Genomic DNA, 27,879 nt, shown 5'->3' with positions numbered 1-27,879 from the left:
TGGCTTTGTGTAAATTGCAACTCCCCAAAACACCCAAAAGCTTCCATTTCCCCAACTTGCAGCATTATCATACAGCCTTTATTCTTAGTCAGGCAGTCACTCCTGTGGTTCCAGAACATAATAGGATGATCACTATGATAATGGATACCTCCTTAAAACTAATTTCTCAAAACTGTGTTTTGAGATACAGCCCATCATCTTAGAAACTATCTAAGGGTATGTCTACACTACGGGATTAATCCGAATTTATATAATTCAAATTTTGGAAACAGATTGTATAAAGTCGAATGTATGCAGCCACACTAAGCACATTAATTTGGCGGTGTGCGTCCATGTACCGGGGCTAGCGTCGATTTCCGGAGCGTTGCACTGTGGGTAGCTATCCCATAGCTATCCCATAGTTCTCACAGTCTCCCCCGCCCATTGGAATTCTGGGTTGAGATCCCAGTGCCTGATGGGGCAAAAAACATTGTTGCAGGTGGTTCTGGGTACAGCCTCACCCCTCCCTCCATGAAAGCAACGGCAGACAACCATTTCGCGCCTTTTTTCTTGGGTGAACACTGCAGACTCCATACCACGGCAAGCATGGAGCCCGCTCAGCTCAAGACAGCAGTCATGAACATTGTAAACACCTCGCTTATAGCCAACAATTCATATTCCTCAGCTGAAAGAGCAGGCTGGCTCCAGGCACAGAAGCTTGGCTCAGCAACTTGTCTGACATGACAGCTAAAAAGCGGGTAACGTTCTGGAGAAGAGGGACCACAGATAAATTTGAAATTTTTTTAGAAACCTTTGATTAATCTCTAGCAAATGGAAACTGCAATGTCGTTCTCCTTTTCCCTTCCAGCTTCCCTTACTTCCTTTACTTTTTTGTTCCTTTGTCCCCCCCGCCCATTTTCCCCTTATTTTTGAAAAAAAATCAATACAATATAAACTAATAAAAAGAAAAATAGGGCCAATTGAAATTACAAACTAATCTACAATATTTTAAATCCTAAATGTATTCTTTGGTTCATTAACTCAATCATAAAGCACAATTAAGAAAGTAATTATACACAATTTGCTGATTCCTGAATATGACAATTTTCTCATTTTGAAATCAACAGATGCTATTTGAAAAAAACAATGTTCTGGCTAGCAGGCACATGGATAGGACTCTTTCCATCCTTTCACTCTGACTGCCTAGTTCCTTCTAAGTGGCCAGAATATTGAAATTTACAAGAATTCTACACTCACAGGGGGTGTTCTTCAGTCATTAGATAAAAGCTCCTTCATAGCTAGAGCTCCTTCTTACATAAATTTTAAGAATGTTGTTGTAGCCATGTTGGTCCCAGGAAATGAGAGAGACAAGGTAGGCAAGACAATATCTTTTATTAGACCAACTTCTGGTGGTACAAGCTACAAACTTTCAAGCTTCACAGAGCTCTTCTTCAGGTCAAGTGAAGATCTGAAGAAGGGCCCAGTGAAGCTTGACAGCTGGTACCTTCCACCAACAGACATTTGTCCAGTAAAAGATATTACTTCACCTACATTGCCTTTCTTATAAACTTTAAGAGTCAGGTTACTTAGACTTTGGCGACTCTTTCAGAAGACTTCCCGTCAGCTTTAACTCATATTATTGACTCCAATACTATATCAAACCAGTACTGTAAATAAAGTTTGTTGTGTATTTTCCATCAGTTGCCTCTCTTCATTAAAAACACAAAACAGAAAGCAACAAGTACTAAACCAAAAAAGCCCCACTTGAAACAAAAACAGAAATAAGGGGATAAAACCTGTGTACTTAGAACTATTTTTGTTTTCCTCTCACTATTCGTGCCACTAGATGAAAAATGGAATCGTTGATAGTCATGTTGGACACCAAATCCAGACATTTTTGATGGATTTGGTATACATGCTTCTTAAAATCCAGATTCAGTTTACAGTAATGTAATCTAAGATGACTAAATATACTAAACACATAGGAAAAATATTTGTTCAGAAAAGAAGGAAACTCCATTTGGCATCAGCTAGTGAATTGTCTTTTAACTGAAGTAACAGCCAGTGAACCATGCCTATCACTATAAATAGAAAGGAAGTAGAGAGCATAACTGAAATCATATTTAATTCTATCCTGTCCTAATATTTACTAGTAAGTGATGAAATAGTCTGTTTTTATCTGCATATCACTACAGACTTATCTTGCCATGGGAATTAGAACTAAAAAACTTTCCACTTCAAAAGGAAGCATCAATTACAAACTTCAGTTCAGCATTTCCTCTCCTCCGTTCATCTAAAGGAAAGGATATCAGAGGCTGGCAGTAGCTCCTTAACTGAATGTTTACTACAGATTTCAGTTAGCATCCTCAGATGAAAGGTGCTATATATAACATGTTATTGTGTATAAGTATTATTAGCATTACCGGAGGAAAACATGCTTCCCCTATTTTGGTGCATTTTAGTCATGACTTTCAGAAAAGCAGAAGGGAATATCACCCTGCAAGTTTCAGAAATCTCGGAAAACTCATCAAGATTTGTTTTTTAGAAAGATACAGGATACTATACAGAAATAGTATTTCTCTCCCCTCGAAGGGAATGTATGAAAGGTGGCCCTCCTTCAGTTTATTCTGTAGGAGGTTGGCCCTGTTTCCTCATGGGGCCTGCTCATCATTGGGAGATTTGCCATTGACTAGCATGGGAGCAGGAACAGACCTTAGATATTCCTACCTTCTACCCTGGGAAACCATTTGCTTATGGTTATGACCACAGGATTTTATACTACCCCTTCCCGCATGAGTGAGTGAGTGAGTGAGTGTGTGTGGCCAATCAACACCAACAGAGAATCTAACTCTTCACTAGTTATCTGCCTCTCCACACAAATGTGTTTTGCCAATCTCAAAGCAGTTTACTTCAGCTACCCCTCTGGTCAGCAATGCTCAGAATTAAGTTTATTTCAGAACATGTTACAAATTAGAGAAAATAATGTGATTTTTTATAAAGCTAAGAGTTTTTTTTAAATCCTACTATCTGGGATTTTTAAAATCTTTTTCAAACAGCAATTCTTCCCCTATACAAAACTGATACAAGATCTAATATAAGAGAGTGTCAGTGTTGCCTTGGAATGGTTTTCTAACTAAGACTGTCAAGTATTTGTAGGTCTCAATCCTTTTCTCAATTTCACACTGGCATACCAATGGCTGGTTTTGCGCTCATTTTTGTTTTTATAAATTTACAGTCCTGTATTTGTTGCTATAGGCTGGGGGAGGGGAGCCTGGGAGAGGGTGAAGGAAGAAAAGAAAATTGTTTTACACAATAAGATATATGGAACTATATGGGCAAGTATAAAGAGAATTTGGAACGGTGTACACCCGCATGTATGCTTTTATGGTGTTCTGTTTTTTAAATCCTCCAGCAAAGTGAATGTATGTGACAGTTATTTGTAATGGCTTTGAATGCACAAAATGCTAAGGGGCTTATTCTCAGAGAGTCATTATTACATAACAGCAAACAAACAAGAAGTGCACAATTTGCCAGCGCTAGACAGACTACTAAGTTTACTCCTGATCTGCAAGCAACTGAGCACAATAAGAGTGCCAAATACTGTACTGAAGTAGCAGTAGTTTGAAGGCCAATAGGTAGATTTTGTCTTTTTAACAGGAGGTCATGGGATTTTTAGTGATGGCATTTAAATAATAACAACAACTTCTCAAAACACCACAGTTCCTTGTTTTGCTTTATGTTGGTAGAACAACTAGCACAATGGGGTCTGTGTGTGATAGTGCAAAGTAACAACAACTTTCTGAAGAGTAACAAAACAGAGGTGAAGTTATGGATCTTACCTACCTCCTGTACACCTCTACCCCGATATAACGCAACCCGATGTAACACGAATTCGGATATAACGCTGTAAAGCAATGCTCTGGGGGGGCGGGGCTGCGCACTCCGCTGGATCAAAGCAAGTTCGATATAACGCGGTTTCACCTATAACACAGTAAGATTTTTTGGCTCCCGAGGACAGCATTATATCGGGGTAGAGGTGTATTGCACTTTTCAACTAAATGCTCCTCTGCTATCTGTTTATTTCCAAATGATGTTAGTCAAATGGTATTATGATGCTTTCAACATACACTTTACCAAAGCACAAGGACATATGCACACTTACACAGGATTTGGTTGGGGAGAGAGAAAGAAAATCCTTAAGCTAACATAGTAACTCAGCCTACAAATATATTTTATAGCCAGATGGTCCCGGTTAAAATCATTGTTACTTATAAAATAGTAACCGCATTTTAGAGTAATACACGAAGTTAGTTCACATTGCCATTTATTTTTTAAAAAAATGATGCCAGCAGTTTGCTGGTGTGCCAAAACCACTGCCTTTAATGCTGACCAATACTGTCTTACTGTTTCCCTGTACTCCCCTGTTGACCTGTCTGTAGCCATCTGTTGTCTCTTATCTTATATTTTGATTGCAACCTATTTGGGACAGAGACGATCTTTTTGTTCGGTATTTGAACAGCGCCTAGCACAACAGGGTCCTGGTCCATGACTAGGACTCTTAGGAGCTACAGTAATGTACACAAATAGTACATTTAATGGCAAAATTAAAGACAACTCCACTCCAGGGTTGCCAACTGTCTAATCACACAAACCCGAACACCCTTGCCCCAGCCCCATCTCTGAGGCCCCACCCTGCGCACTCCATCCCCCCTCCCTCTGTTGCACGGGGTTGGGGTGCAGGAGGGAGTGTGGGCTCTGGGCTGGGGCTGAGGGGTTCAGAGTGTGGAAGGGGGCTCTGAGCTGAGCCTGGGGCAGGGGGTTGGGGTGTAGGAGGGGGTGCAGGGTGCAAGCTGTAGAAGGGAGTTTGGGTGTTGGAGGTGGCTCAGGGCTGGGGCACAGGATTGGGGTGTGGGGTGCGGGCTCTGGGAAGGAGTTTGGGTGCAGGAGGGGGCTCTGGGCTGGGGTAGGGGTGCAGGAAGGGGTGTGGGGTGCAGGATCTGGGAGGGAGTTGGGGTGCAGGAGGGGGTGAGTGGTGTAGGCTCTGGCCGGGAGGCGCTTACCTCGGGCAGCTCCCAGTCAGTGGCACAGAGGGGCTAAGGCAGGCTCCCTGCTTGTCCCGGCCCCGCCCCGCCCCTGGAAGTGGCCGGCACGACCCTGCAGCCCCTCGGGGGGACACCTGGGGCTCCGCACATTGCCCGCCCCCACAAGCGCCACCTCCACAGCTCCCATTAGCTGCAGTTCCCGGCCAATGGGAGCTGTAGAGTCGCTGCCCAGGGCAGGGTACCATGAAGAGATCTGCTCCCCGCCAGGGGCAACAGGGTCGTGCCAGCCACTTCCAGGAGTGGTGCGGGGCCAGGACAACCAGGGAGCCTGCCTGAGCCCTGCTGTGCCGCTGGATTTTTAGCGTCTTAAATCTCCTGGTTTGGCTTAGGATCTGACTCCAGGAGACTCCAGATGAAACCGGGATGGTTGTCAACCCTACTCCACTCTGAAGGAAAACAATTTGGTTTAGAAATTAAAGTGTACTATCAGCTGAAAAGCCATTCCAACAGGATTACTCTGCTTTCTGCCTTCCCTACACCTTCTTCCATCTATTGCTGCCTTATGATCATAGTGGATGGTGGAATTATGACACCAGTGGAGAATCAGTCCTCCCCTTTAGTTCATCTGCATACTTCAAGTCTGTTGGTAAAAGTGCCTTACAATTCTAAAGCCTCAATTTAAAAAGAATATTAACTCTCCGGGGCAAAGTCTGTCTTCTTTGTGCTTCTATAGTGCTTAGCATGTTGTGGGTCTTTACTGGAAACACACACAACTTCAACCTCCTTATCTTCTGCCCCCTTTTTTGTGGTATACACAATCTCTATGAACACAATTCAAGCAAACAATATAAGATCAGGCATTCTGTCCATCCAGGAAAGAACAGTAAATGGACGCTTGGCAGATCTGAAGTACTCTGACACCACAAAAAGTACCATGACTTTATGAAAAGTTGTCTTATCTAAGCTTCCCTAAGTATCTGCTTTTGGATTAATGTGCACACCCAGTTGTTTAGGCGTAATAACCACTCATTTGCCTACTAACCGTAACCTAAGTTCCCTGTAAGCTGTGCAGCCGCATGGTCACATAACAGCCTATTTAGCACCGCTCAGGGAACTTGTCCAGCCGGGACCTGCCGCAGATGGGGCAGGGGCGCCCTTCCCCCAACCCCAACTCAGCCCCAGACCTGCTGTGGCCAGGGGAGAGACAGCCCGAACCCAGATCTGGCCCAGACCAGCCGCAGCGTCCCTCCCCTGGCCTCAACTCAGACCTGGCCCAGCCCAGTCACAGCCGGTGGAGGGGCGCCTATCCCGCGGCCCCAGCCCCGGAGCTGCCGCGGTGGGGAGAGGCGCCTCTTCCCCCCAACCCAGGTGCTGCTACGGGGAGAGAGCTGTGGGGAGTCCTCTCTCCCTGCCGTAGCCCCAGAGCACCCTCCTGTGTCCCAAATCACTCATTCCCGGCCCCACCGCAGAGCCCGTACCCCCAGCTGGAACCCTCACACTCCATTCACCCTGGTCCTGAGCCACTGGCCCTGAGCCACTCATCCCTGGCCCCACCCCAGAGCCCACACCCCAACCCTCTGCCCCTCAGCCCCACCCCAGAGCCTGCACCCTCAGCCAGAGCCCTCAAACCCCGGCACCCCAATCCTCTGCCCCAGCCCTGAGCCCCCTCCCACACTGCAAACCCCTCGGCCCCACCCCCGCCACATGAATTTTGTGATGTGCACCAATATGAAGGTTCTGTGTCACACATCCCCTCCATATTGATGCACATCACAACATTCATTCCGCACGGGTGGGGAAAATTAGAGGGAACTCTGACTGTAACTGTTCAGCTTCTCGTTGTACATTTACACTAAGGCGATGTACACAGAGTGGTTACAATAACAATAAAAGACTCTGCTTTCCAGTTCTTATGAAACTTTAGTTTACTTACTTCTCAAAACACAAAGTTTAAACACAGTCAGTCAGAGTTTGTACTAGAGAATGGCTTCAAAACTCAAATAATATTGAAAACAGATGCAATACTTCACATTGTGCAACATATTCCAGAAGAAAAACACAATGGCCTCTCACATCTTGGCACTTAATAGTAAACAAGTTTAAAATATTTGGCTCAAGAGAATCATGTACTCTGAGTTACTGAAGTCAGCGAGAGTCTTTCCAGTGATTTCTTCAGGCTTTGGATCAGGCCTCATATGAAGAAGCTGATCCTAAAGGAAGAGACAAACCCATTTCAGTTAAAAAGATCAAGCTATGTTTATGAAATGGGACAAGATGCAGCCAAATTTTGTAATTTGTATTTTGTAAATCTACACTGTGCTACCACAAGCACTCTCAGAGGTCGTGATGACCTTTGCTACAATGCAGCAAGCTTTGACAGAGCAAGGAGAGATCCAAAGTACAGCTGTAGTGTCAGAATGACAGCATTCTCCTGAAGCCTATATATTGTACATTCAAATGGAATAAAGAGAATATTTGAAAAATGTTTCTTCAACCTGAAAGAGCTGCACTTTAAGTTCATCCTCTATAGTAAAAGAAGAGGAAAGTTGGTATTCCCAGCCAGTGCATATATATACAATGGTTATTTAATTAAATACTAGCAAACAAATTCTTATTGATGAATTCATAATTCACTCATGTCCCATTCAGTAAGCCTTGTCATTGATTCAGTCTCCATTGAGGAGGTTTCTTTATGCCCTGAAGGTTTCATGACCCCGAGACAACACCTTTGCATCTAACCTTGGAACCATGACTCCCCAGGCTAAAAGCTACTGCCTGAAAAACCAGAGACACCACCTATGCAGCATTGGTACTTACAAAGACAGAGATTTCACCAGAAACTGTATGTTTCCAAGCACAGTAGAAAAACTACTTTGGCACTTCTAAAATGTGAGATTCTAAGTCACTTTACAAATATTAATGAATTCAAACACCCCATGAGGAATGTTATGGGGATAAAACTTGGCAGCCCCACCTTTACAGATGACAATCCTGCAAATCTCAGAGTTCAAAAATCATGAGACTCCCCTCAAAAACACACACATACATACATACAATAAATCCCACGCATTTGGGTTCTGGCTTCTGATTGAACTTTCAGCAGAAAGCACCAGTGTGTGCACTCATCTTTCAGGACAAAAACACAACACAAAATGCATGCAAAAATGGGGTTCTCCTTTTAACAAGGACTTCTATATCATAACCTATGGTGTGACAGCCTCTCTTTCATGGTCCCCTGTTCACACTCCAGTCCCTGGATCTCCCAGTTTCTCTTGTCCCTCTCCAGCAAGCTCCAGCTTGCCAGCGAAACTGTTCTGCTCCTGGCAGAGTAAGCAAGATAGGTATCTTTTCCAATACTTCCTGACGTTCTACATGGATTACTTCCCAACCTTCCTTAGTACAATGGAGAAAGATCCAGCTCCCTTGTGCTCTCCCATACTGCTGTTTCTGCAAGATTCCCCTTCTCTGTAGCTACTCTGAGCACAAGAATCATAGTGAGCTGCCTGCTCAGGAAATGGAACCAACGTCAGCAGCAGAAACTGCAGGCAAATGAGCCAGAAAATCCAAGTTGCTCACAACTCTTCAGGTGATCCTGGATAGCGTGGAAAAAAAGCTGCCCCAAAATTATGGTACAAATAATAGTCATGCAGTGCTGGCAACTCTGATGACACTGGCACACACAGGTTAGTTTACTTGTTCATGATACTGAAGAACCCATGGCAGAACCAGGAACACAATATGTAGATCTCTCAACCCCTTCCCAATACAACAAAATCATCCTTCCTATTAAGGACGGAACTCTCGGATCAACTGAGATCTACAGGGACATATTAACAAATAGGTGCATGAAATCAGGCCTAATGCACAGCAATTTTGGAGACTTTGGAGAGGATGCCAAGTGAGCAGAGAGGAGCAGCAGCAAAAAACTGAGTCTTCAGATTCAGAGTTGCCAGCATTGCATGACTATTATTTGTACCCTAATTTTGAGGCAACTTTTTTGCAGCTGAATGGTGGTCATGCACAGTGAAGGAGCCACACATCTTCTCTTGGAGTTAATGGGGGTAGGGAGGGCACGTATAATCGGGGAAAAGCCGCTCAGGGAAGATCTGCAGAGCTAGAGGAGGACATTTGGCGTTGTGGAAAGATCATCAGGATCTTGACATGCCACTTCAGAAGTGTATCAAAACTAAAAGGTTTAAAGACAGCAATGGAAAGTGAAAGAAAGCAGAAATATGAAAACATTTAATGCACTCAATGGGTTAATCTGGCCTGGCGGACTGAATGTATATCCCAGGGGTAGACAACCTATGGCACGCGTGCTGAAGGCAGCACGCAAGCTGATTTTCAGCGGCACTCACACTGCCCGGGTCCTGGCCACCAGTCCGGGGGGCTCTGCATTTTAATTTAATTTTAAATGAAGTTTCTTAAACATTTTAAAAACCTTATTTATTTATTTTACATACAACAATAATTTAGTTATATATTATAGACTTATAGAAAGAGACCTTCTAAAAACATTAAAATGTATTACTGGCACACGAAACCTTAAATTAGAGTGAATAAATGAAGACTCGGCACACCACTTCTGAAAGGTTGCCGACCCCTGGTATATCCTGTCATGACCCACCTAGTCGGAGTAGGTTATAAACAGATTTATATATTTACCAAAGCAAATTGTATCACTTATCCACTACAAACCCTACAGTTGTTATTTCCATTTAATGTGTAGTGCAACGGCTGTCATTGCTATGTTTAACTTTGAAGGAAACATTGATGTCAGCACCCTACCATTCACAAGTAATCCACAACAAAAGCATTGCTGCACAGAAATAGTGCTATACTTCTCTTACACCAGCTGAGATTTATTAGGAAGCAAAGAGCCAAAAAGATTTAAGTGAAACCATAATGCTGCCCAAGAGAATGTGCCTTTTCCAGGATGGGGAAAAAAGGTGAGATACAAGAGACATCTCAAAAAAGAGTACAGCAAACATTTACAAGTATTAGGAACTATATAGAGTGTGGTCTTTAAAGCAAGATAATAATTTCAGTGTAATTAGTTATGCGTTCAAGCCTTAATGCAAATTTCTATTAAAAATGCTTTACAAGCTAAGAAAAAAGTAACTCTAAAATCATGTATGGCTATCATTGCTACACGAGCACATACATTTCTAGAGCAAGTTAATGAAAATGGTCTACAACATCAATACACGATCTTAAAATTAATCACAATACAAATTCTGTATATCCATTCAAGCAATGAAGTCTGATGAAAGACAGTTACTGCATGAAAAAACAGATACTATCTTTAGCTACAAGTACTTGTTTAAATATTGTAATTTACTGGCAGAAAGCCTAAAGTTTCCCATTTACAGAGTATATATACTCAATATATATAAACATGTATAAACAATTTCTCACTACCAGTAAGAATCCTACTTTAGTGGGTTATGTAAAAGTAGACATTTTTCATATCCAAAATGGAGGTTTGTATTTTTATATTCAAAACATTTAAAAGAAAAAAGGTTATGTATGTGTCAAGATGGATGAAAGCAGAGAAAACTGAAAATATCATAAAAGTAAACTTGCTCTTCTGCCATTCTCCCACCATCAAATAAAGCACTGATTTTGAATAGAACCGAGATCTCTGTAGTGGAGAACACACTATGCAATATGCACACATTTGTTTTTCCTACAGTGATCTGTGTTGTCCTCTAGATGGCTAAACAAAACCTCTTATCAATCTGAAGGAGTAAAAAGAAAGAGCCTATACTTCTAGGCCAGTGGTTCCCAAACTTTAACAACCTGTGAACCCCTTTCACTAAAATGTCAAGTCTTGCAAACCCCCTCCTAAAAATGAATATTTCCAGGGATTTTCTCCTTTACCTGAGTATAAACTATAAAAGCAGTGACCTTGGAAATATAAAATTTGTTTTTACGACATGCGTATTACACACTATTTATTATTAATTATTTATCATTACAGTATTTTTATTACATTATGAAAACAGCAACACTCTTCCAAGATCTCACTTTCATAGCTTTGAATAAGCCTGTTATAAGACAAGGCTCCTATGTTTTTCATCAAAGAGTATCAGATGTGAAACAGCATGAAGGTATTTAAAAGGCCAACTCAAAGAGTTCCTCCTACACAAGCATTCAGGTCTTGAGCAGTCCAGGAAAACAACAACAAAGCTTAAACTTGTTCTTCATAATAATTTTAAAAACAATACTAGCTGCCTATTTAATTTTAAAAACAGCAAAAAATATCCACCTCCCTTTCCATTTCTTATAAAAGGAGTCTTGAAGTTTAAATCGCCTCAGTGTGACAGATACACTTGCTTTGATCTGCTTAGCTCTTGGAAGTCCAGGGGCTCCAGGGCTGCTGGGCCCGTACTGTCCAGGGTTCCTAGGGACAGCTCTGTTCGCCATTAGGGAATTTTTTCCCGGGAACCCCCTGTAACATTTCACGAACCCCAGTTTGGGAACCACTGTTCTAGTGTAAATGTTTATAAAAAAATTTGTGTCATTCCCCAATCAGTCTGCACCAAAGGATTTTTAATTAAATTAAATACACTGGTTTCCAGTTGAATAGAAAGATGATGCAAGTTTGTGTTCTGCTGGACTTCAGTATAAGTTATTAGAATTGCAGCTTTTTAGTCAATCAAAGACCATATAATTATTTCCCATGTAATTTTCTACACTCAACTGTCTGGCTTGCAGATGTCAGAGAAAAATCCTATGTAGGCGGAAATGAGATAGTAGCTGTCAACTAAATTACACTTCTCTCAAATACTTTAAGGAAAAACACACCCTGCTTGGAGATAAAGACTAATATTTAAAAGAAAAATATTGCATTATAGAGTTTCACTAGCAATGCTATGGTTAAAGAGGTGTTTGTATTCTCAGCCTCTATTTAGAATATACAGGCTTTAAGTTGTTTTTTTAAAGACATTCTTCACGCTGAAATCTTTCATACTTTGTCTCAGTCCAGAGATGCACTTTTCCAGAGAGTGAAGAAAATCCATTTAAATTATTTGAGTCTTTAAATAAAAAAAACAATTTTTCATGCTTTAATAAAAGTTATCCACATGCATTTTTTGCACACCAGTAACTCAAAAGTGGTTTGAAGAGACAAGTCTGGCCTGTATGCAGTCCTCAATAAGTATGTGTTAGTAAGTGTGAGGAAAGATTGGATAAGAATTAAGTCAAGAATGATTGAGATAATTATTGTGCACACTGAACATTTTTCCTTGCTGATGCAACTGTGCACTGAATGTGGCTATCCAGATACCAACACACTGGGTCTTCATCCACAGGACTCTCTCCAGCCTGAATCAATCATTCCCTTCACTGCATAGCCCATTGTATCTCCCTTCCTAGATCTACCCTTAAAAGGCTGACAGACTTGTTGAGTCCCTTCTGGAGTTATGTGGCTGCAGCTTTCACATTTCATGCATGAGAAATTGTAGATTAGTTTGTGAAGACATATGGACACCTCTCCTTTCCCCTTTTGTTTAGGGACAAGGAAGTTATATTCATACAGTGTTGTCGCAGATTTTAAAGGGATATGGTCAATTTTAATTTTACATTTACTAATTAAAAAATTCAATTTTCTGATAAATCTACCTTTGACAAGCAAGTACAGAATTTCTGTTGTGGATTAAGTTTTGTAACACTTTTCTATTCTCATGCAGTTATTAAAGTTTTTTTTCCAGCAAGGATTTCCGGGCAGACCTAACCATATTACCACTAAAAATACTTTCAATAATTTTCCTTCTGTGCACATATGTACCTGCTGCCTTTTCAGTTCTACTGCTGCAGTTATTGGGAAACACCTATTTACAGAGCCTGGGGAATATCCTGCATGCAACCTCACTCCACAGCAGTGGATGAGGGTGATGCAACTGACCCTCAACAAAACAGTGAAACTGACTATACACCAAGTGCTGCTGACTTGCAAAGAAAGGTGAAAAAACAGAGAAGTGTTTAGCTGTTAATCTCAGATACTATTTGCAACAACGGATGGAAATGTGATGTTCAAGTTTATAGTGTCCTTTTAGAACTACAGAAAATTAGTTTGGCTTTCCCCACAGCAATCATAACTGAGCCACATTGCATATATTTAATCACACCTACCCAGAAACCAATGTTGCTAAAGTGACGGTTGATACAATAAATAACAATGTTAGGAAAAATACTGCAAAACTTACTTAGAAGAAATAAGTTAAGACAGTATACGTAAAGAGGTAAAAACCCTTTGTTCAGGCATTTGCCAACTAACATCTAGACATGCAAAGGTTAAGTATAGGGACTCTGGAAACCAAAGCCATTTTTTCAAGTATGCAAGGGGTTAGTTAATTTAACTACTAACTTCAAAACCATCTAATTACTTCCTTTTTTACGATATATTCCATCCTAATGGTAATCACAAACATTTTTAGCAGAGTCTTTTCCGTCTCCTACAATAAACAAAGTGAAAGATTGGATTTAGAATACAGGCTTGGTTTCATCCTTATGACAGACGGACAAGGTTGTCTCTCCACAGATTTAAAATTTTTATTAAAGCTAATGTTAAAATTATATAATACACAGGTTGAGAAAAGAGTGTCTGTACATCTGGGTATAGTGCTTAAATTATCCACAAATACAAAGTTTGTTTAAAAAACTCATAGGATACATATAGTACATAATCTGCAATAACCCCAATTTAGATAAATTTAACAATATACTTTGGATATTAGAAACTAAAAACTCGGGTACATCACTCATGAAAAGTTATACAGACAGTTAGTTGTAGAAAGCAAATATAGGAATGAGTGTAGTCCCTTAGTAATTGAACATTTAGGATTGGGTTGTCCCTTAGTAGATACAATACGTCAGAGAAGTATGTTAGTTACTTGCACTTCAAGAGTGCATGGCATTTTTACAGAAGCTACTGTGGTTAACAGGCAGATTTAAGGCATTGAAGTTCACACTATATGAATAGGAATATACTGCATATGTGAAGAGAGACCCTAGTTACTGGTGCTATGGGAAACATAACTTTGAATCTTCTGACTTTGGGGTATTCAAAATCTCAATATTGAAGCTGCATTAATGTAGTGTGCATTTATGAATTAGGATCACAGGAACGGCTACACAAACTAACCAGTCATCCACTTACTCTGGTCAATGCTGAATGCTCCAGAAGAAGTAATCAAATTCTGTTTTTTCTTGTATTAAAGAAACCAAAGTGGCTTTTTTATTTCATTATAATTTTATACTGCTCTTCCCTAAGAGAAAACAGACCTAGGTAAAACCTTCCAAAAGCACTTAAATTAATTAGGAGCCTAAGTCCACTTTCAAAAATGAACTAGCCACATAGTCACCCAAGTCCCATTGAAAGTCTATGAGGCTTAGAATCTCTAGTAATTTTTTACCCTGAGTCTTGTTACCCTCGTGTTGGATAGCAGCCCTCCCAACACAGGCACTCCATCCAACCCTAGTTGCTTGTTCGGAGAGCTTTTATATAAAATTTCTGCTAAAAGAATCACTCTGAGCTCACCTCATGGAGTAGGTTACCAGCAGCCTTGAAACCAAGATTTCTTCATGCTCAGGCAAGTTTTTGATGTTCACTTATGATTTTGAAGCAATATTATTTGTCCATCTAAACTGTGTACATTTTCTACCCTTGGCTCACCAATTATTGCTTAGTTACCATCCCCTTTTGAAATTGATTTATTATATTTATTTCAAACTTCTGTCACATTTGTTAATTATATGTAGGGTGAGAGAATTTGCTTCTACCATGTATTTCAACATCAAAAGCTGTGAACAACTCAAGTTGCAGCAAAGTGTTAAAGTCACACTATAACCAGCAAGCCAATTTCTCATGAGAAATAAATAGCTCTCCCATTTCCCGGTCCGCCCCAACAACAAAACTCAACGCCCTTTATCACAGCTGTGTCTCTGCCTACACAGCAATCACAAATTACTGTGCTTGCAGAAGGTGCTTTTATATGGAAATTAGGGTATTTACATTTCTAAATCTTGCCCCTCCCTGTCACAGTTGCCAAAGACTCACCTTCTTCACCCTGCAGAGACTGCCCTACTGACCTCACCAATCTCCACATTACATGTACCTGAGAACTCACCAGTTCTCTAAGGATTTGCCTTTTTGGTTTAAAACCCATGTTTTAATGAAAGCGGCACAAATACGGTACTACTGGCTAAAGACAGCTGACAAATATAAGCCCATGACCAGTGTACAGACAGATTAACAGCCTAATTAACATGTCAGACAGGTATGTAATTATACCAAGAGTGGGTAGTACATGTTATAGCCCGGGGCCTTTATACTTCAGCACATTGGATCCAGCTTACATAGCCCCTCCAAATTCTGCTACCAACACAATTTTCTCTCTCCTCCCTATCCCAGTCCAGATGAGACACCATCTTCTTGTCCACTGCCACACGCTGTTGTAAAGTATTAAGACAGTTTAACTATGCATGAGATCTTAACTCTCCTCTCTTTCATGAGATATGGAAGAAAGGGAAAATTGTGACAGTGGGTGGGTGGAGTATTTTGTGAGTTAGCGTGTGTGGACTCTAGGTGAAAGTTTAAAGTCACTCATGTTTAAAGCCACAAGCCTCCAAATTAAAGGTGAGGCAGAGACTATGTCTACGCTAGCACTTGTGTCAGTAAAACTTTTGTTGGTCGGGGTGTAAAAAAAATAACACACCCCTGATCGATGTAAGTTTCACTGACAGATGCACCAGTGTAGACAGTGCTATATCAGCAGGAGACTCTCTCCCACCAATATAGTTACTGCCACTTGTTAGGGGTGGTTTAATTATGCCAGTGGGAGAGCTCTCTCCCGTCAGCACAGAGTGGCTACATGGGAGACCTTGCATCTGCAGCGGTACAGCTGTGCTGCTGTAAGGTCTCTAGTGTAAACATAGCCAGAGATTGTCTTTTTGTTCTGTGTTCATACACTGTTTAACACAATGAGTCCCGGTCCATCACTGAGGCTCCTAGGTACTATTATAATAAATAAAGATTTAAAGGCTATCAATTCATATTCAAAACTATGCAGAGCCAATTTTGTAGATCTCATTTAAACAAGCCAAACATTAAAGTAGTATGTATTTGGTTATAATTTATGGCACTGAATGTAAGACTGGGCATTATGGGTTGTTGTATTATTACATTATACTACTTACAATTTTTCTTTCAATACTAATAAATAAGCCATAATTAAGATGTATGAATATGGGGCAAGTTAGTGTTAAACTTCAGTCTTAACTCTGGAACTGAGTGTTTTCTTCTCAGTCATAATTCTGCATTAACACTAGTTGGCTAGACTATGATACTTATGTATTACAACAGATGAAAACAGAAAAGAGAGAAAAAACTATTATTTACTTGTGTATAACCCACTTAATCACTAAACAGTTTTGGGTTCCCAATTGAAAAATTCAGCCACCTGGGTGGTTTTCACAATAGCCAACCAAAAAGAAACATGTTGGGACTATTATATAAGGAGATTCTCCACACCAGGTAAAAGTGCAAATGTTCTTTAAAAAAAAAAAAAAACTAAGGCAAACACACCCAGCTCATATTGGGTAAATATTTAACCCAGTATTATTTCTTCCTCACAATTCTCAACCTGAGTTCGAGAAAAACAATCCAGAGAATCCGAGTAAGAGCCTGACACAAATAAAACATTCTAAGGCCTTGTCTACACTGCCACTTTACAGCGCTGCAACTTTCTCACTCAGGGGGGTGAAAAAACACACCTCTGAGCACTGCAAGTTTCAGCACTGTAAAGTGACAGTGTAGATAGCGCACCAGCGCTGGCAGCCATGCTCCCAGCGCTGGTAGCTACTCCCCTCGTGGAGCTCTCCCAGCGCTGGTGCTGTGACTACACAGCCACGTTAAAGTGCAGTCACGTTGCTAGTGAAGACGTAACATTAGTAAGTTGATTTCTGCTTTTCAAGCCAACGATCTCAGATATTTTCCATTCAGAGTTCAAATCTGAAAACAAATGGGCTCCAGCAACACATTAAAAATTAGCCAATACACTGGCCCACATTCAGCCTGAGTCAGAGTTCAGTCCTGGTTGGTTTAATGGGACACGGTTAGATTGAAGTCTGATTATTTTTGTAAAAGTTCAAGATACTTTCAAATAGTGTACCTGTTCTAAGCCCCTTGCCAATTTTGTGTTTTTACAACTGCTTTTCCCCCATGTTTTTCGCTCTCTTGCAGCTGTGAAAAACCTACACAAGCAACAGGGAGACTGATTGCACATGACAAAAGCTGAAATTGGCTACATGCAGAGAGATGTTGAATGCACAAAGTAAACTAGGGAAAAAAAGAAAACTACTGTATTTTTCTTTAGTGTCTTTCAGTTAAAATAACCTTAGGTGCTACATGTAATAATAGCAAATTAAAGTCACTTGTGTGAATTTAGTAACAGAATCTGAGATAAGAAACACTACACCAGTGTCAGATTTTAGCACCTCATTATTCTTCTAAAATACTACATCATGTAGAATATATTTGATCAAAGACACATTTCATTTTGAAAAAGGTAAGTTAGGGGAAAAGTCAGTTAAGTCATAAAAATGATATTCATGAAAATCAGGTATTTTAAAGGTTAATCATTTAAATGATCCACTTAAACAAACTACCATGTTTTTGAAGGGGGCACAGACAATATAAGCCTACTGATCAATTTGATTGAGAAGCATTCGTCTAAAGATCCTGTCCTATGCTGAAATATGGTGCTGTGGCATACATCTAATGTATGGAGGAATAGATACTATCACACCGACGTACCTGAGCTACACCATGTCAGGCCAGACAGATGATCAACAGAAGAGTCAAAGTGGAAAGAACATGGTGTGCAGTGAAGCAACAAAAAAAACTAGTCTCTGCACAAGGCTGGAAGAGATATGGGTCCCTGTGACTACCTTGCCTAAGTAGGATGAAGGTCTGTCTTCTATTTCCTTTAGTAATGAAAGCTGAAGATACAGACATGATTCCGTTACAAGGTCGTAAAGTCTATTGACCTCCATAACAGCTATAGATTCTCTGCTAATTGACGTCTCTAAACCACAGGATTTGGGGACTTCAACAGCAGAGTCAAGGGAAAGTGTTGGGACGGCTTTGTGGCCTGCGTCATGCGGGAGGTCAGACTAGATGATCATAATGGTCCCTTCTGACCTTAAAGTCTATGAGTCTATGAGATTGTGTCATGTTGCTTGAAGCCTGGAATGAGGAAATGCCAAAGCCTTCTTTGCCACGTGGCTTAAGGAAGGTTCTGGGAATTGGGACATCTTGAGTTTTCTCTCTGTGTTGCTGCATATCAAATTTTGGAAAAGACCAATTAGGCTATATGCCCGAGAAATAAAAATTGAATTAGCAAAAAAGTCTGCAATCTTCAAAATATGACAAAAAAATTTCAAACTAGATTCCAGTCCTGTTTTGAGAGTAGAAAGAATTTGTAGCAACTAGTCTAGTTCCCCAACCCATGCAGGTGCCAACTGCTTGCACCCGATAATTTATTAATGGTAACGACACCTAAATGCTGGGCACTTTTCAAACATTTAGGAAGGATGGTCCCTGCTCCGAGGAGCCCATGATCTTAGGACAGATGGAGGTTATGGGAATAGTAGACAATGTGATATGAAATTAAGGAGAAAGGAGACAGTGACTGAGGGAACAGAGCAAGAGGGAGAGAGAGTCAAAGCTCATAGATTTTAAATCTGATGTTCCATATAGAGAAGGATTTAGGAGGAACACAAGTTTCGATGAGAATTACATTAGCTTTTCATGCCAAGCAGTCTTAGTGCAAATTCAGTTTTCTCTTTTCTAGTATGAAAGCAAAACTAAAAATACAGTGGATAAAAACTAAATGCTAAACACCAAAATATTGGTCAACCCAATGACAGCAAATCTGAGATTTCATGTTTCAGTTTAAAGGCAATTCTCTCTCTTAAATTTAATTCTGAAGGATAATTTAATGACACTCAAAAGCAGATTAAAATTCCTATAAACCCAAATTTATAGAATTTCTCATAAGTTCTTTACTGGGTGAGACTGCTTTTTTTAATCTAGTTCAGAGTCAGTCTGCTGGGAATTGCAATTCTGATTTCAAGGAGGATTTGGAAAATCTACCAGACATATATTACCCCAAGAATTAAACCTACTAACTAGCCCTCACTATCCCTGACTCTGGGAGAATGGGAGATTTTCTACCAAGGAGTTCTTCGTGGACCATACTTACATGCTCCATCTTTCATGCCAACCCTTTGCTAGTATGGTTCTGATAAAGCTCCCTTCTCTTTCCTTTCCAGAGCTCCCTGGTTGATATGAAGGTGCAGAATGAGGGCTTCTTCATTATTCTACCCCTTCCTCAGCCTCAGGGTTGCTGTGAGGGGAGGGGAGGAAAGGAAGGGGATTTTGCAATCCTGCCCCAACCCCAGCCTCCTCTACAGTGAATTAGAGCCTGCATGCACTAGTCTGTTTTCCCATATTGTAGCAACCATGTAAAATTGTTACATGGTTGCTACATGTCTCATTTCTTTTTTCTAGTTAATAAACTTTTAGAAAGTTTATTACAGGATTGGCTACAGGCATTGTTTTTGGTGTAAAATCTAGGATACCAATTGATCTGGGGTAAGTGACTAGTTTCTTGGGACTGGGAGCATAGGCGGTGCAGGACTCCCGCATTTGGGGAGGTTAGGCGGGAGCGCCAGAAGCTTCCTAGAAGTGAGGTTTGTGCAGTTTGTCTGGGTGGCAAGATAGACTGGAGAGTCTAAAGGGACTGTCTGTGACTCCATGGTATGACTGTTATAATGACCCAGGAGTTGACATTTGTCACTGGGTTGGTGAAATCTAATTATAGAACACACCACTAGTTTTGGGTGTCTGCCCTGTTTTGGACAGTCTGTCCTGGGGTAGGCACTCACAGGCATGAACCACTCCAGACAGCATGACAGATATGTCTGCACATTTTGCATCTGTTCTCGCAGGATCTGGTGCTGCTTTGACTGATGTGTCCTGGTCTGTGTGGAGCTTGCTTCTGATGAGGAGTCTGACAATGTATTAGGGGTGGATAGGTGAAAAAAAAAAACCACCCTATCACCTGTGGGTGAACACTTTGCACAAAGTGACCACTCTATCAGTCCTCATCCTCAAAGGAAACCTGCACAGCACTTTCAAAAGATGATCCTAGAAGCTTAAATTCGTAACTTTGCTAGACATTAAAAATCATGTTCTTAATAAAGATACAAATTATGGCTTATTACAACAATCTTTAACCCATTAATCCCACTTTTTTTGTCCTGTGACTGCACAGGTCTTAATGGCCTAATTCACCTTGAATGGTCCCTTAGAATATGCACTAACTATTTATGTGAAACTATCTGTTTGACCTAGTATTTAGCCATGACACTTTCACAGACCTGAGGAAGAATTCAATGTAGCTCAAAAGCTTGTCTCTCTCACCAACAGGAGTTGGTCCAATAAAAGGTATTACCTCACCCAGTTTGTATCTCTAATATGTTCATTTAACTCTGCCACTATGAGCAGCAGCAGAGGCACCTGAGTCCTGCAAACTCAGAAAGACATCACTGCATTCATTTACATTTGGAAAGGGATCTATGCAACTATAGTGGCTAAGAACATCTTTTTAATAATGAAGATTTATGTTCTGTAGAAATTAAGGCTTAGGTCCACATTCATTCGTGAGTGGATTTCTCTCTTTGTGCCCTCCCTCATAAACCCTCATTTCAGATGCAAGGGTATTAGAGTCATACCTAAAATACCCATAATGCAACCTTTCATTTGTTTGTGAGTCGCTGAAAATGTCAGTCATGAAAACTGTCCAATTACAACATCAGCAACATATAATTTACACTAGTTCATGAGCAAGGCTCTGTGTCAGAACATTGATGTTTAGGCAACAACAGAGAAGCTCTCCTTTACATAAAAAGGGCAATAAAAAAAAATAAAGACGTGGACTAAGATTTCTTTACAATGGTTTTAGTAGTTTCTTGCTCACAGACACACTCCTGGAAAAACTTTTAAACTCAACCCAGCAGGCTGCATCCACAACCCCGCTAAGCAATGCTCATAGGAATTCAGGAGCATAAACTGAAAGCTAGTTACATAAGTGGAAAACACTGCAGTTTTATTTACCAAAGATCGTTCTAATACAGCACAGGCAGAATCAGTAATGTATTGCCATTCAAACCATTTGCATTTATTCCCCCAGTTTTAGCAGCAAGTAGATCAGTTCTAATAGAGCTTTGCTTCCTTTCAGAGTACTGAGAAAGGAACAGCTACCATGACTTTTAGAATTGGTTTTAAGTTTGAAATTCCCCACTAATGAAGAGAGAAACATTTAGGATTGCACTGATGTAAACAAATGGAATGCCTCTTTAAACATACTGCTAAGGCAACTCAGAATCTCACAATACATCTGTCCTTCAGGACAAAGTGCAAAGACAGACCTCAGGGAAACTAAACTTACTATGACTACTTAACTACAGGTGCTCTAACTGACCTGTGGACCATGGGTGATCTGCAGAGAGCTGGCTGCTCACATAATGCCCATCTTCCCAATCCTTAAAGAAACCACCCTTCAGCCCACTTCTCTTGCCAACTATTGCCCCAACTCCCTTCATCTTTAAACTTATCAAATGTGCCATTACAACCAATACCTCAACTTCCTTTCCTCCTGCTCACTTATGAATCCCTTTGACTTCTGTCCTCGCTACTACATTGAAACTGTTCTCAGAATTTCTATCTATTTTGCCCAATCTCAGCCTCTACTCCTACCCTCATTCTTTTAGACCTCACATCTGCTTTTGAAACTGCTAATCACATTTTTAAAACCTTGGTCTTCCCTCATCCACCATGACTTGTCCTCACTTGGTTCTTCTTCTTCTTCTACCTCTTTAATCATACCTTCAGTGTCCCGTTTGGAGTCCCCTCCTCCTCTATCCATATGAGTCACATAGGACTTGATATATGACCCCTTCCTATTCTCATTTTACAAGCTCTCTGGGCAATCTCATCTGCCCATCTGGTTTTGACAATCTTATGTCAATGACTTACAGCTCTCCCCTGTATCTAGTGTTGGACTGCAGCCTGTCTCTCTGACATCTCTTGAAGATTACATGGTCAACTTAAACCTAACATGGCCAAGACAGAATTCTTGACCTTTCTTCCCACACCCTTCCCTTGCTTTTTGTTCTGTTACTTTTGCCATCAATGCCAGCCTCTTCCACCCATGTCATCTTCATGCAAACCTCTCCATGCCTTCGAGCATACCACCTTTACCCAAGGAACATCCTCTTTGAGCTGATCCATCAGCTAACCTCTCTTCCCTCAAATCCAATCTCAGGACTCACCTCTATAGTTATAGGACCCACCTCTATTACTTATCAGCCTATTATACTCCAGGTGCTTACAAACTGATTGTTTAATAATTTTTCCAATATCTTTCCATGTATCAAAGTTACCTGACTGCTCTATAATTCCTTGGGTCCTCTTTGTTCTCCTTTTTAAAGACAGGTACTAAGTTTGCCCTTCTCCAGTTCTCTGGGACCTCACTCAACCTCTATTAGCTCTCAAAGATAACCATTAAAATAGTTCCATGGTTGCTTCAGCAAGTTTCTTAAGTACCATAACATGAATTGCACTAGGCCCCGTTGACTTAAATAAATCTAATTTATCTAAATATTCTTTAATATTTTCTTTCCCTATTCTGGTTTAAGTTCCTTCCCCCTTGTTGTTGCTAATAATCACCAACCACACTCCTTCTTCAGGCCCACCTCTTCAAGCATTCTCTCCTTCTTACATCCAATAATTCCTTCACTCTCCTTCTGATTTATTACCCTTTTGTGGGCACAAACCACTGTGTTTGTTTAATCTTTATAATTTAGAGTGTAATTTCTCTGTCAAGGTGTCTTATCTGTTTGTGAAGTGATTTGTAAACTTACTGCCTTATGTGCATTTGTGTATGATTATTATTAATCATAAACAATGGATTTCGAAATGTATTCAGAGTGCTAGTGAAATGCTGCAAGAGAATATTTGTATTACTTGATTGCCAGGATCTCTACTCACAGGAAAGCTACGCTAGTTATATTATACAATGTAGAGAATTTTTACCAGCAAAACAAAATCAATGGAAGTTTTACATAAAACTGACTGATGCAAGATTGGTGACACTGGGAGCTATTTCAACATTCTCTCTTACTTACATTAAGATACATTCAGGGACAGAAGTGTTGGCCCAGTGTGGCCTTCTGTATGTAAAAACACAGTATACAATGAGTGCGCTTAGGGGGAAAAAATGCTGTTTTTGCCTTGGTTGAATAGGTATTATTATCTTAGTATTTAATATCCCAAATAATATGGCCTGATTCAAAACCCACGGAAGCCAATGGAAAGACCCCTACAGACTTCAATGCTTGGTGTATCAGGCCCATACTAAGGGCTTGTCTTCATGTACAGCACTGTAGCAGTGAAGTGTGCCATTGTAGCATGTTAGTGAAGACACTCTTATGCCGATGGGAGAGCTTCTCTCGTTGACATAGTTACCTCCTCTCGTGCCGCGCCGGTGGATTAATGATGCTGACAGGAGAAGCTCTGCCATCGGTGTAGTAGCATCTTCACTAAAGAGCTAGAGCGGCACACTGCACTGGTGCAATGCTGTATAAGAAGACAAGCCCTTAGTATGGGCCTGATACACCCACTGAGCATTGAAGTCTGTATGGATCTTTCCATTAGCTTCCATGGATTTTGGGTCAGGCACATATTCTTTGGAATATTAAATACTCAGTTCTCCTCTTGTCATAGCACTGTCTACACCGGGGGTTAGGTCGGTATAACTGCATCACTCAGGGATGTGGATTTTTCACACCTCTGAGTGACGCAAGTTATACAGATACAAGTTTGTAATGTAGACCTGAGGTAAGATAATGGTAGTCATTTAAGGCAGTCAGCAAATTTGCAAGGTGACCACTGCAGTTCTAACATATAACATACCTTTATAAAAGAGCTAAATTGTGAAGCGGAGTTGGGTTCTATCAAAACAAAACATCAAACAAAAAATCCACAAAGGACATCTCTTTTGCCTACACACAACCCATCAGAATTCAGTTTTGAATCAGTTTATGTAGCTCACAATTCTCTGCTTTGCAAATATATCTGGTATTGATGGGGGCTCTTCAGTCTCATTCCTTAAAAGGTTAAATGAAGGAACAAACTACAAATAGAAACTCCATCTTAGAGGGCCACTGTTCTGATGTCACAAATTTTTTATACACCAAAAATATAAAACTGACATATGGTAACATTTCATTGCAACTTATAAGTCTTACATTACCGATTTGAGTGATTTTAAAAGTAAGGGACAAGGGAAGAAAAGGGTAATCCACCTTTTTGGCTTTTTGCAATCAGTGCATCATTTGCTGACTACTCATTTTAGAATAAGTATTTTTGTATAAGAATTTTAAAAAAACCCACTTTTGTGATGCACAAAAATTATAATGAGCACATCCTTGAATCTCTGTTTAGCACACAATCCTAAAATATTGACTCTGTGTGTTTATTTCAACAGTTACTGGGTTTGCAGCTAAAAAAAATATATATCATCTTATTTAGTTATACTTTTTAAAAATATATACCAAAATGCAACCATGTTAAATATGTGATGAATTTGTAAAAGGGAGGTTGGTTTAGAGTGTTATAGCCCATCCCTTAAAAATGGTTTGCTTTTAATAGCAACACTTCCACAGAGGAACAAACACCCCAAAAACATTCTGCTGCAAATGACTAATTTATAAATAAAGAAGACTCTACCAATGCTCAATGCCGCTCTTTACTTATTGGTCACAGGAAACACGGAACAGAATGTTATTAGGACAGCTTGGGTAGAGTGACAAGATGTCATGATTTTATAGGGACAGTCCCGATTTTTGGGTCTTTTTCTTATATAGGCTCCTATTACCCCCCACCCCCGTCCTGATTTTTCACATTTGCTGTCTGGTCACCCTAACATTGGGTAAGATGATCCCTACTTCTTTGACCAGTGATCTCTACTTGCTATTGATGAAGCATATCTCTCAAGTCTTAGCTCCCAAAGTAGTTTAGAAGTAGAGACTTGCTGGCATGGGATTTGAAACCAAAATAAATAGTGATTCTACTCCCCTCTTCAAGAGCATAGGTGCAGGAAAACATCACACCTCCTCTACTTTCCATGTACCCTTCCCATTCCAACTATGCCTGGGAACATCACAGTCATATCAGGAGAGATATGTGGAGGCGGCCGTTTCAAACGTGTCAGGCAACTGTCAGTCTAAGGATTTAGGTGCACCAGATAGTACGTCTGCCTCCCATTCAATTGTGAGTTCTCTAATTCACAATGGAATTTGATTGCTGGAATCTGGAATAGCCTAATTGTGCCTTTGAGCACACACAGTTAAAAGGGAGGCAGCCAGCAGCAGACGGAAGCTCCAGAAGAGAAGTTCATCATTGTCATAGGGAGGGGAAGCCTAGCAGCACTGAACAACGGAGGCTGGGAAGGGAACTAGTGGGAAACGAGTTACCATCTCAAAAACCACTGCAGGAGTGGTATAGCCTCTGTCCTACTTACCCATGTTGTACCCATAGGGTGATTCAGTGGCTCCATCCTGCAGACTAGCCAGGATTTCTCCTTTGCCCACGTCGCTGTCCCCCACCAGCAGAAATTTCAGCAAGAAGTCATAGGCTTTCACTGGGCTGCCCACGTGGCTCATCCTCTTTTTCCCTTACCCCCCGAAAAAAATCTCTCCGGCGAATCAGCTCCCAGAGCCCATCACGGGAACCCAGGAGAAAAAAGTCACCGTGGGAGCAGCAGCAGCAAACAGCAACAGGAGACAAACAGAGGCATGTTCAACAGCACCACCGCTCAGGGCAGGCTGCAATGGGGCAGGGGGCGCCAGCCACGCACGGAGGAGGTAACAGGTGGTGCAGGGCTATATACTGCGACATGAAAACGCATCTGGTGCCAGGGAACGGTCTCAGACTGCGTGACCCTGGGGACATTCGCTACAGCCCAACTTCGCACAGGCACGGGGGCTGGCTGCTGTATCACAACACAGGCAGCAGCAGCAAGGGAGATGCGGACGCGCACTCTATGGCGCTGGGGGTCCAGCACCCCCACTAGCGGGGGGTAGTTACTGAGCAACGGGGACACCCGTCATGTCATGACAGAGTAGAGGCAGGCGCCTATCGCTACAGGAGAGGGGGTGGCGAGCTATCAGGGAGACGGGCCGCTATCACAGAGGGCAGCCGCGGGGGGGAGGCCTATGGAAGGCAGGAGGCTCCTGTTGTCGGAGGGGTCACGGGACAAGCCCGGGCCAGAGCGGGATCCAGTCGCGGGGCTCCAAAGTGCAGGTGCGCGACGCCCCGTCCCGGCACCACCGCCCTGGCTCCCCAGGGGATCGTGGGAGTCGGTGCCCAGCCCGGGCTGGAACTCGGTCCCTCCGGCCGCGAGCGAAGCGCGGGTCTGGGTCTCGCACTGCTCCTGGCCGCGATCCTAGGTCCCCGCTACCTCCCCTCAGCTCAGCGAGTTCGGCACTGCAGTGACCCAGACTCTCTACCCCCGCTTTGCCCCAGCACGCAGCACCGTGACAGCAGACCCGGCCCCACCCAACTCGGCTCCCATTGGTGCCTCAGGATCCTGGTCCCCGCCCATCTCTTCTTCTATTGCAGCACTACACTAAGGGCCACGCCCACCTCTTTTTCCATTGGGCAACAGATCTCCCAGCCTCGCCCGCCTCTTCTTCTATTGGGCTATCGAAACCCTCAGCCCCGCCTTGCTCTTTCTCCATTGGGGGCAGGGTATTCGGAATCCCGCCTCCTCTTGTTCCCATGGGGGCACAGCGGCTCAGTTGCTAGGCTAGTTCTCCCGCGCTATTGATGCTGTCGCCCGTCAATCACGGATTTCCACGCCCCCTGCAGGAGCGGGGCGGCCTGTTTCATTGAAAGTAGAGTTTTGGGAGTATTTAAACTGGAGCAGAGGCCTTGGGTTCGAATCCAGACCCCGCCCCTGGGATCCCAGCCTACTCCCACGCCAGCGATTTGAGGCTGTAGGGGGCTAAGCCAACTCACAGCAAAGCTGGGCCTCATGCATCTGAAGGGTTTGTACCTGCAGCCATTGGCTTCAATAGAGCCCTACTCCCGGGGCTGGGCTGGGCAGTGCTGTGACCACATGGGCAGCTGGCCCTGGCCATTTGAAGTCTCCAAACAGCAACTGTGGCATGAGGCCTGGGAAGCCATTGGTCCTGTCAGCCCTGATCCTGTGGGTATGACTCCTGAAGGGCAGGGTACTGGCTGCTTTTCTAAGCGCCTCCCCCCAGTAGTGTGACATATTACCCCGTTCTCCCCTTGTGATCAGGTTGAGTAACCAGATGTCCCTATTTTATAGGACCATCCCAGTATTTGGGCTTTTTCTTAAATAGGCATCCATTACCCCCATCCTGATTTTTCACACTTGCTTTCTGATTCCTATCCTCAGGTCATTTGAATGAACAAGCCCTAAGAACAACATAACAAGAAGCCCACTGGTTTGGGGAGGCAGGAGACGTAGGCTTTCATCTTGGCTCTGTTAACCCAGGCTGCTGGCCTGCTCACATCAGGACTGAATGAGACCCAATGGCTCTCCTGGCTCACACCTCAGAAAGCGCATGTGAGAATTCAGCGTGTTGGGATGTCAGCACAAGAGGCATTTCTACCTTTCTAGGGACATTGGAAGGGCTAATGAGCAGCAATGTAGCCAGGTCAGGCAGGAAGTCGGAGGAGAGGTAGCTTCAGGCC

At 42.0% G+C, this 27,879-nt stretch overlaps 1 protein-coding gene across 1 annotated transcript in view; it reads right to left on the bottom strand.

Annotated features, from left to right (window-relative positions):
- Positions 1 to 26,737, bottom strand: part of RAB40B (RAB40B, member RAS oncogene family) — a 47,353-nt gene extending 20,616 nt beyond the window's left edge. The window contains exon 1 of the mRNA XM_005297593.5: positions 25,676 to 26,737. Within this exon, the coding sequence (XP_005297650.1) occupies positions 25,676 to 25,817 (142 nt within the window). The 5' untranslated portion in view covers positions 25,818 to 26,737. The remainder of the gene's footprint in view (positions 1 to 25,675) is intronic.
- Between the last annotated feature and the right edge of the window lie 1,142 nt (positions 26,738 to 27,879).

This window comes from Chrysemys picta, chromosome 12, assembly GCF_011386835.1.
Source record: "Chrysemys picta bellii isolate R12L10 chromosome 12, ASM1138683v2, whole genome shotgun sequence".
NCBI lineage: Eukaryota > Metazoa > Chordata > Testudines > Emydidae > Chrysemys > Chrysemys picta.
This window is presented reverse-complemented; position numbering and strand designations above follow the sequence as displayed.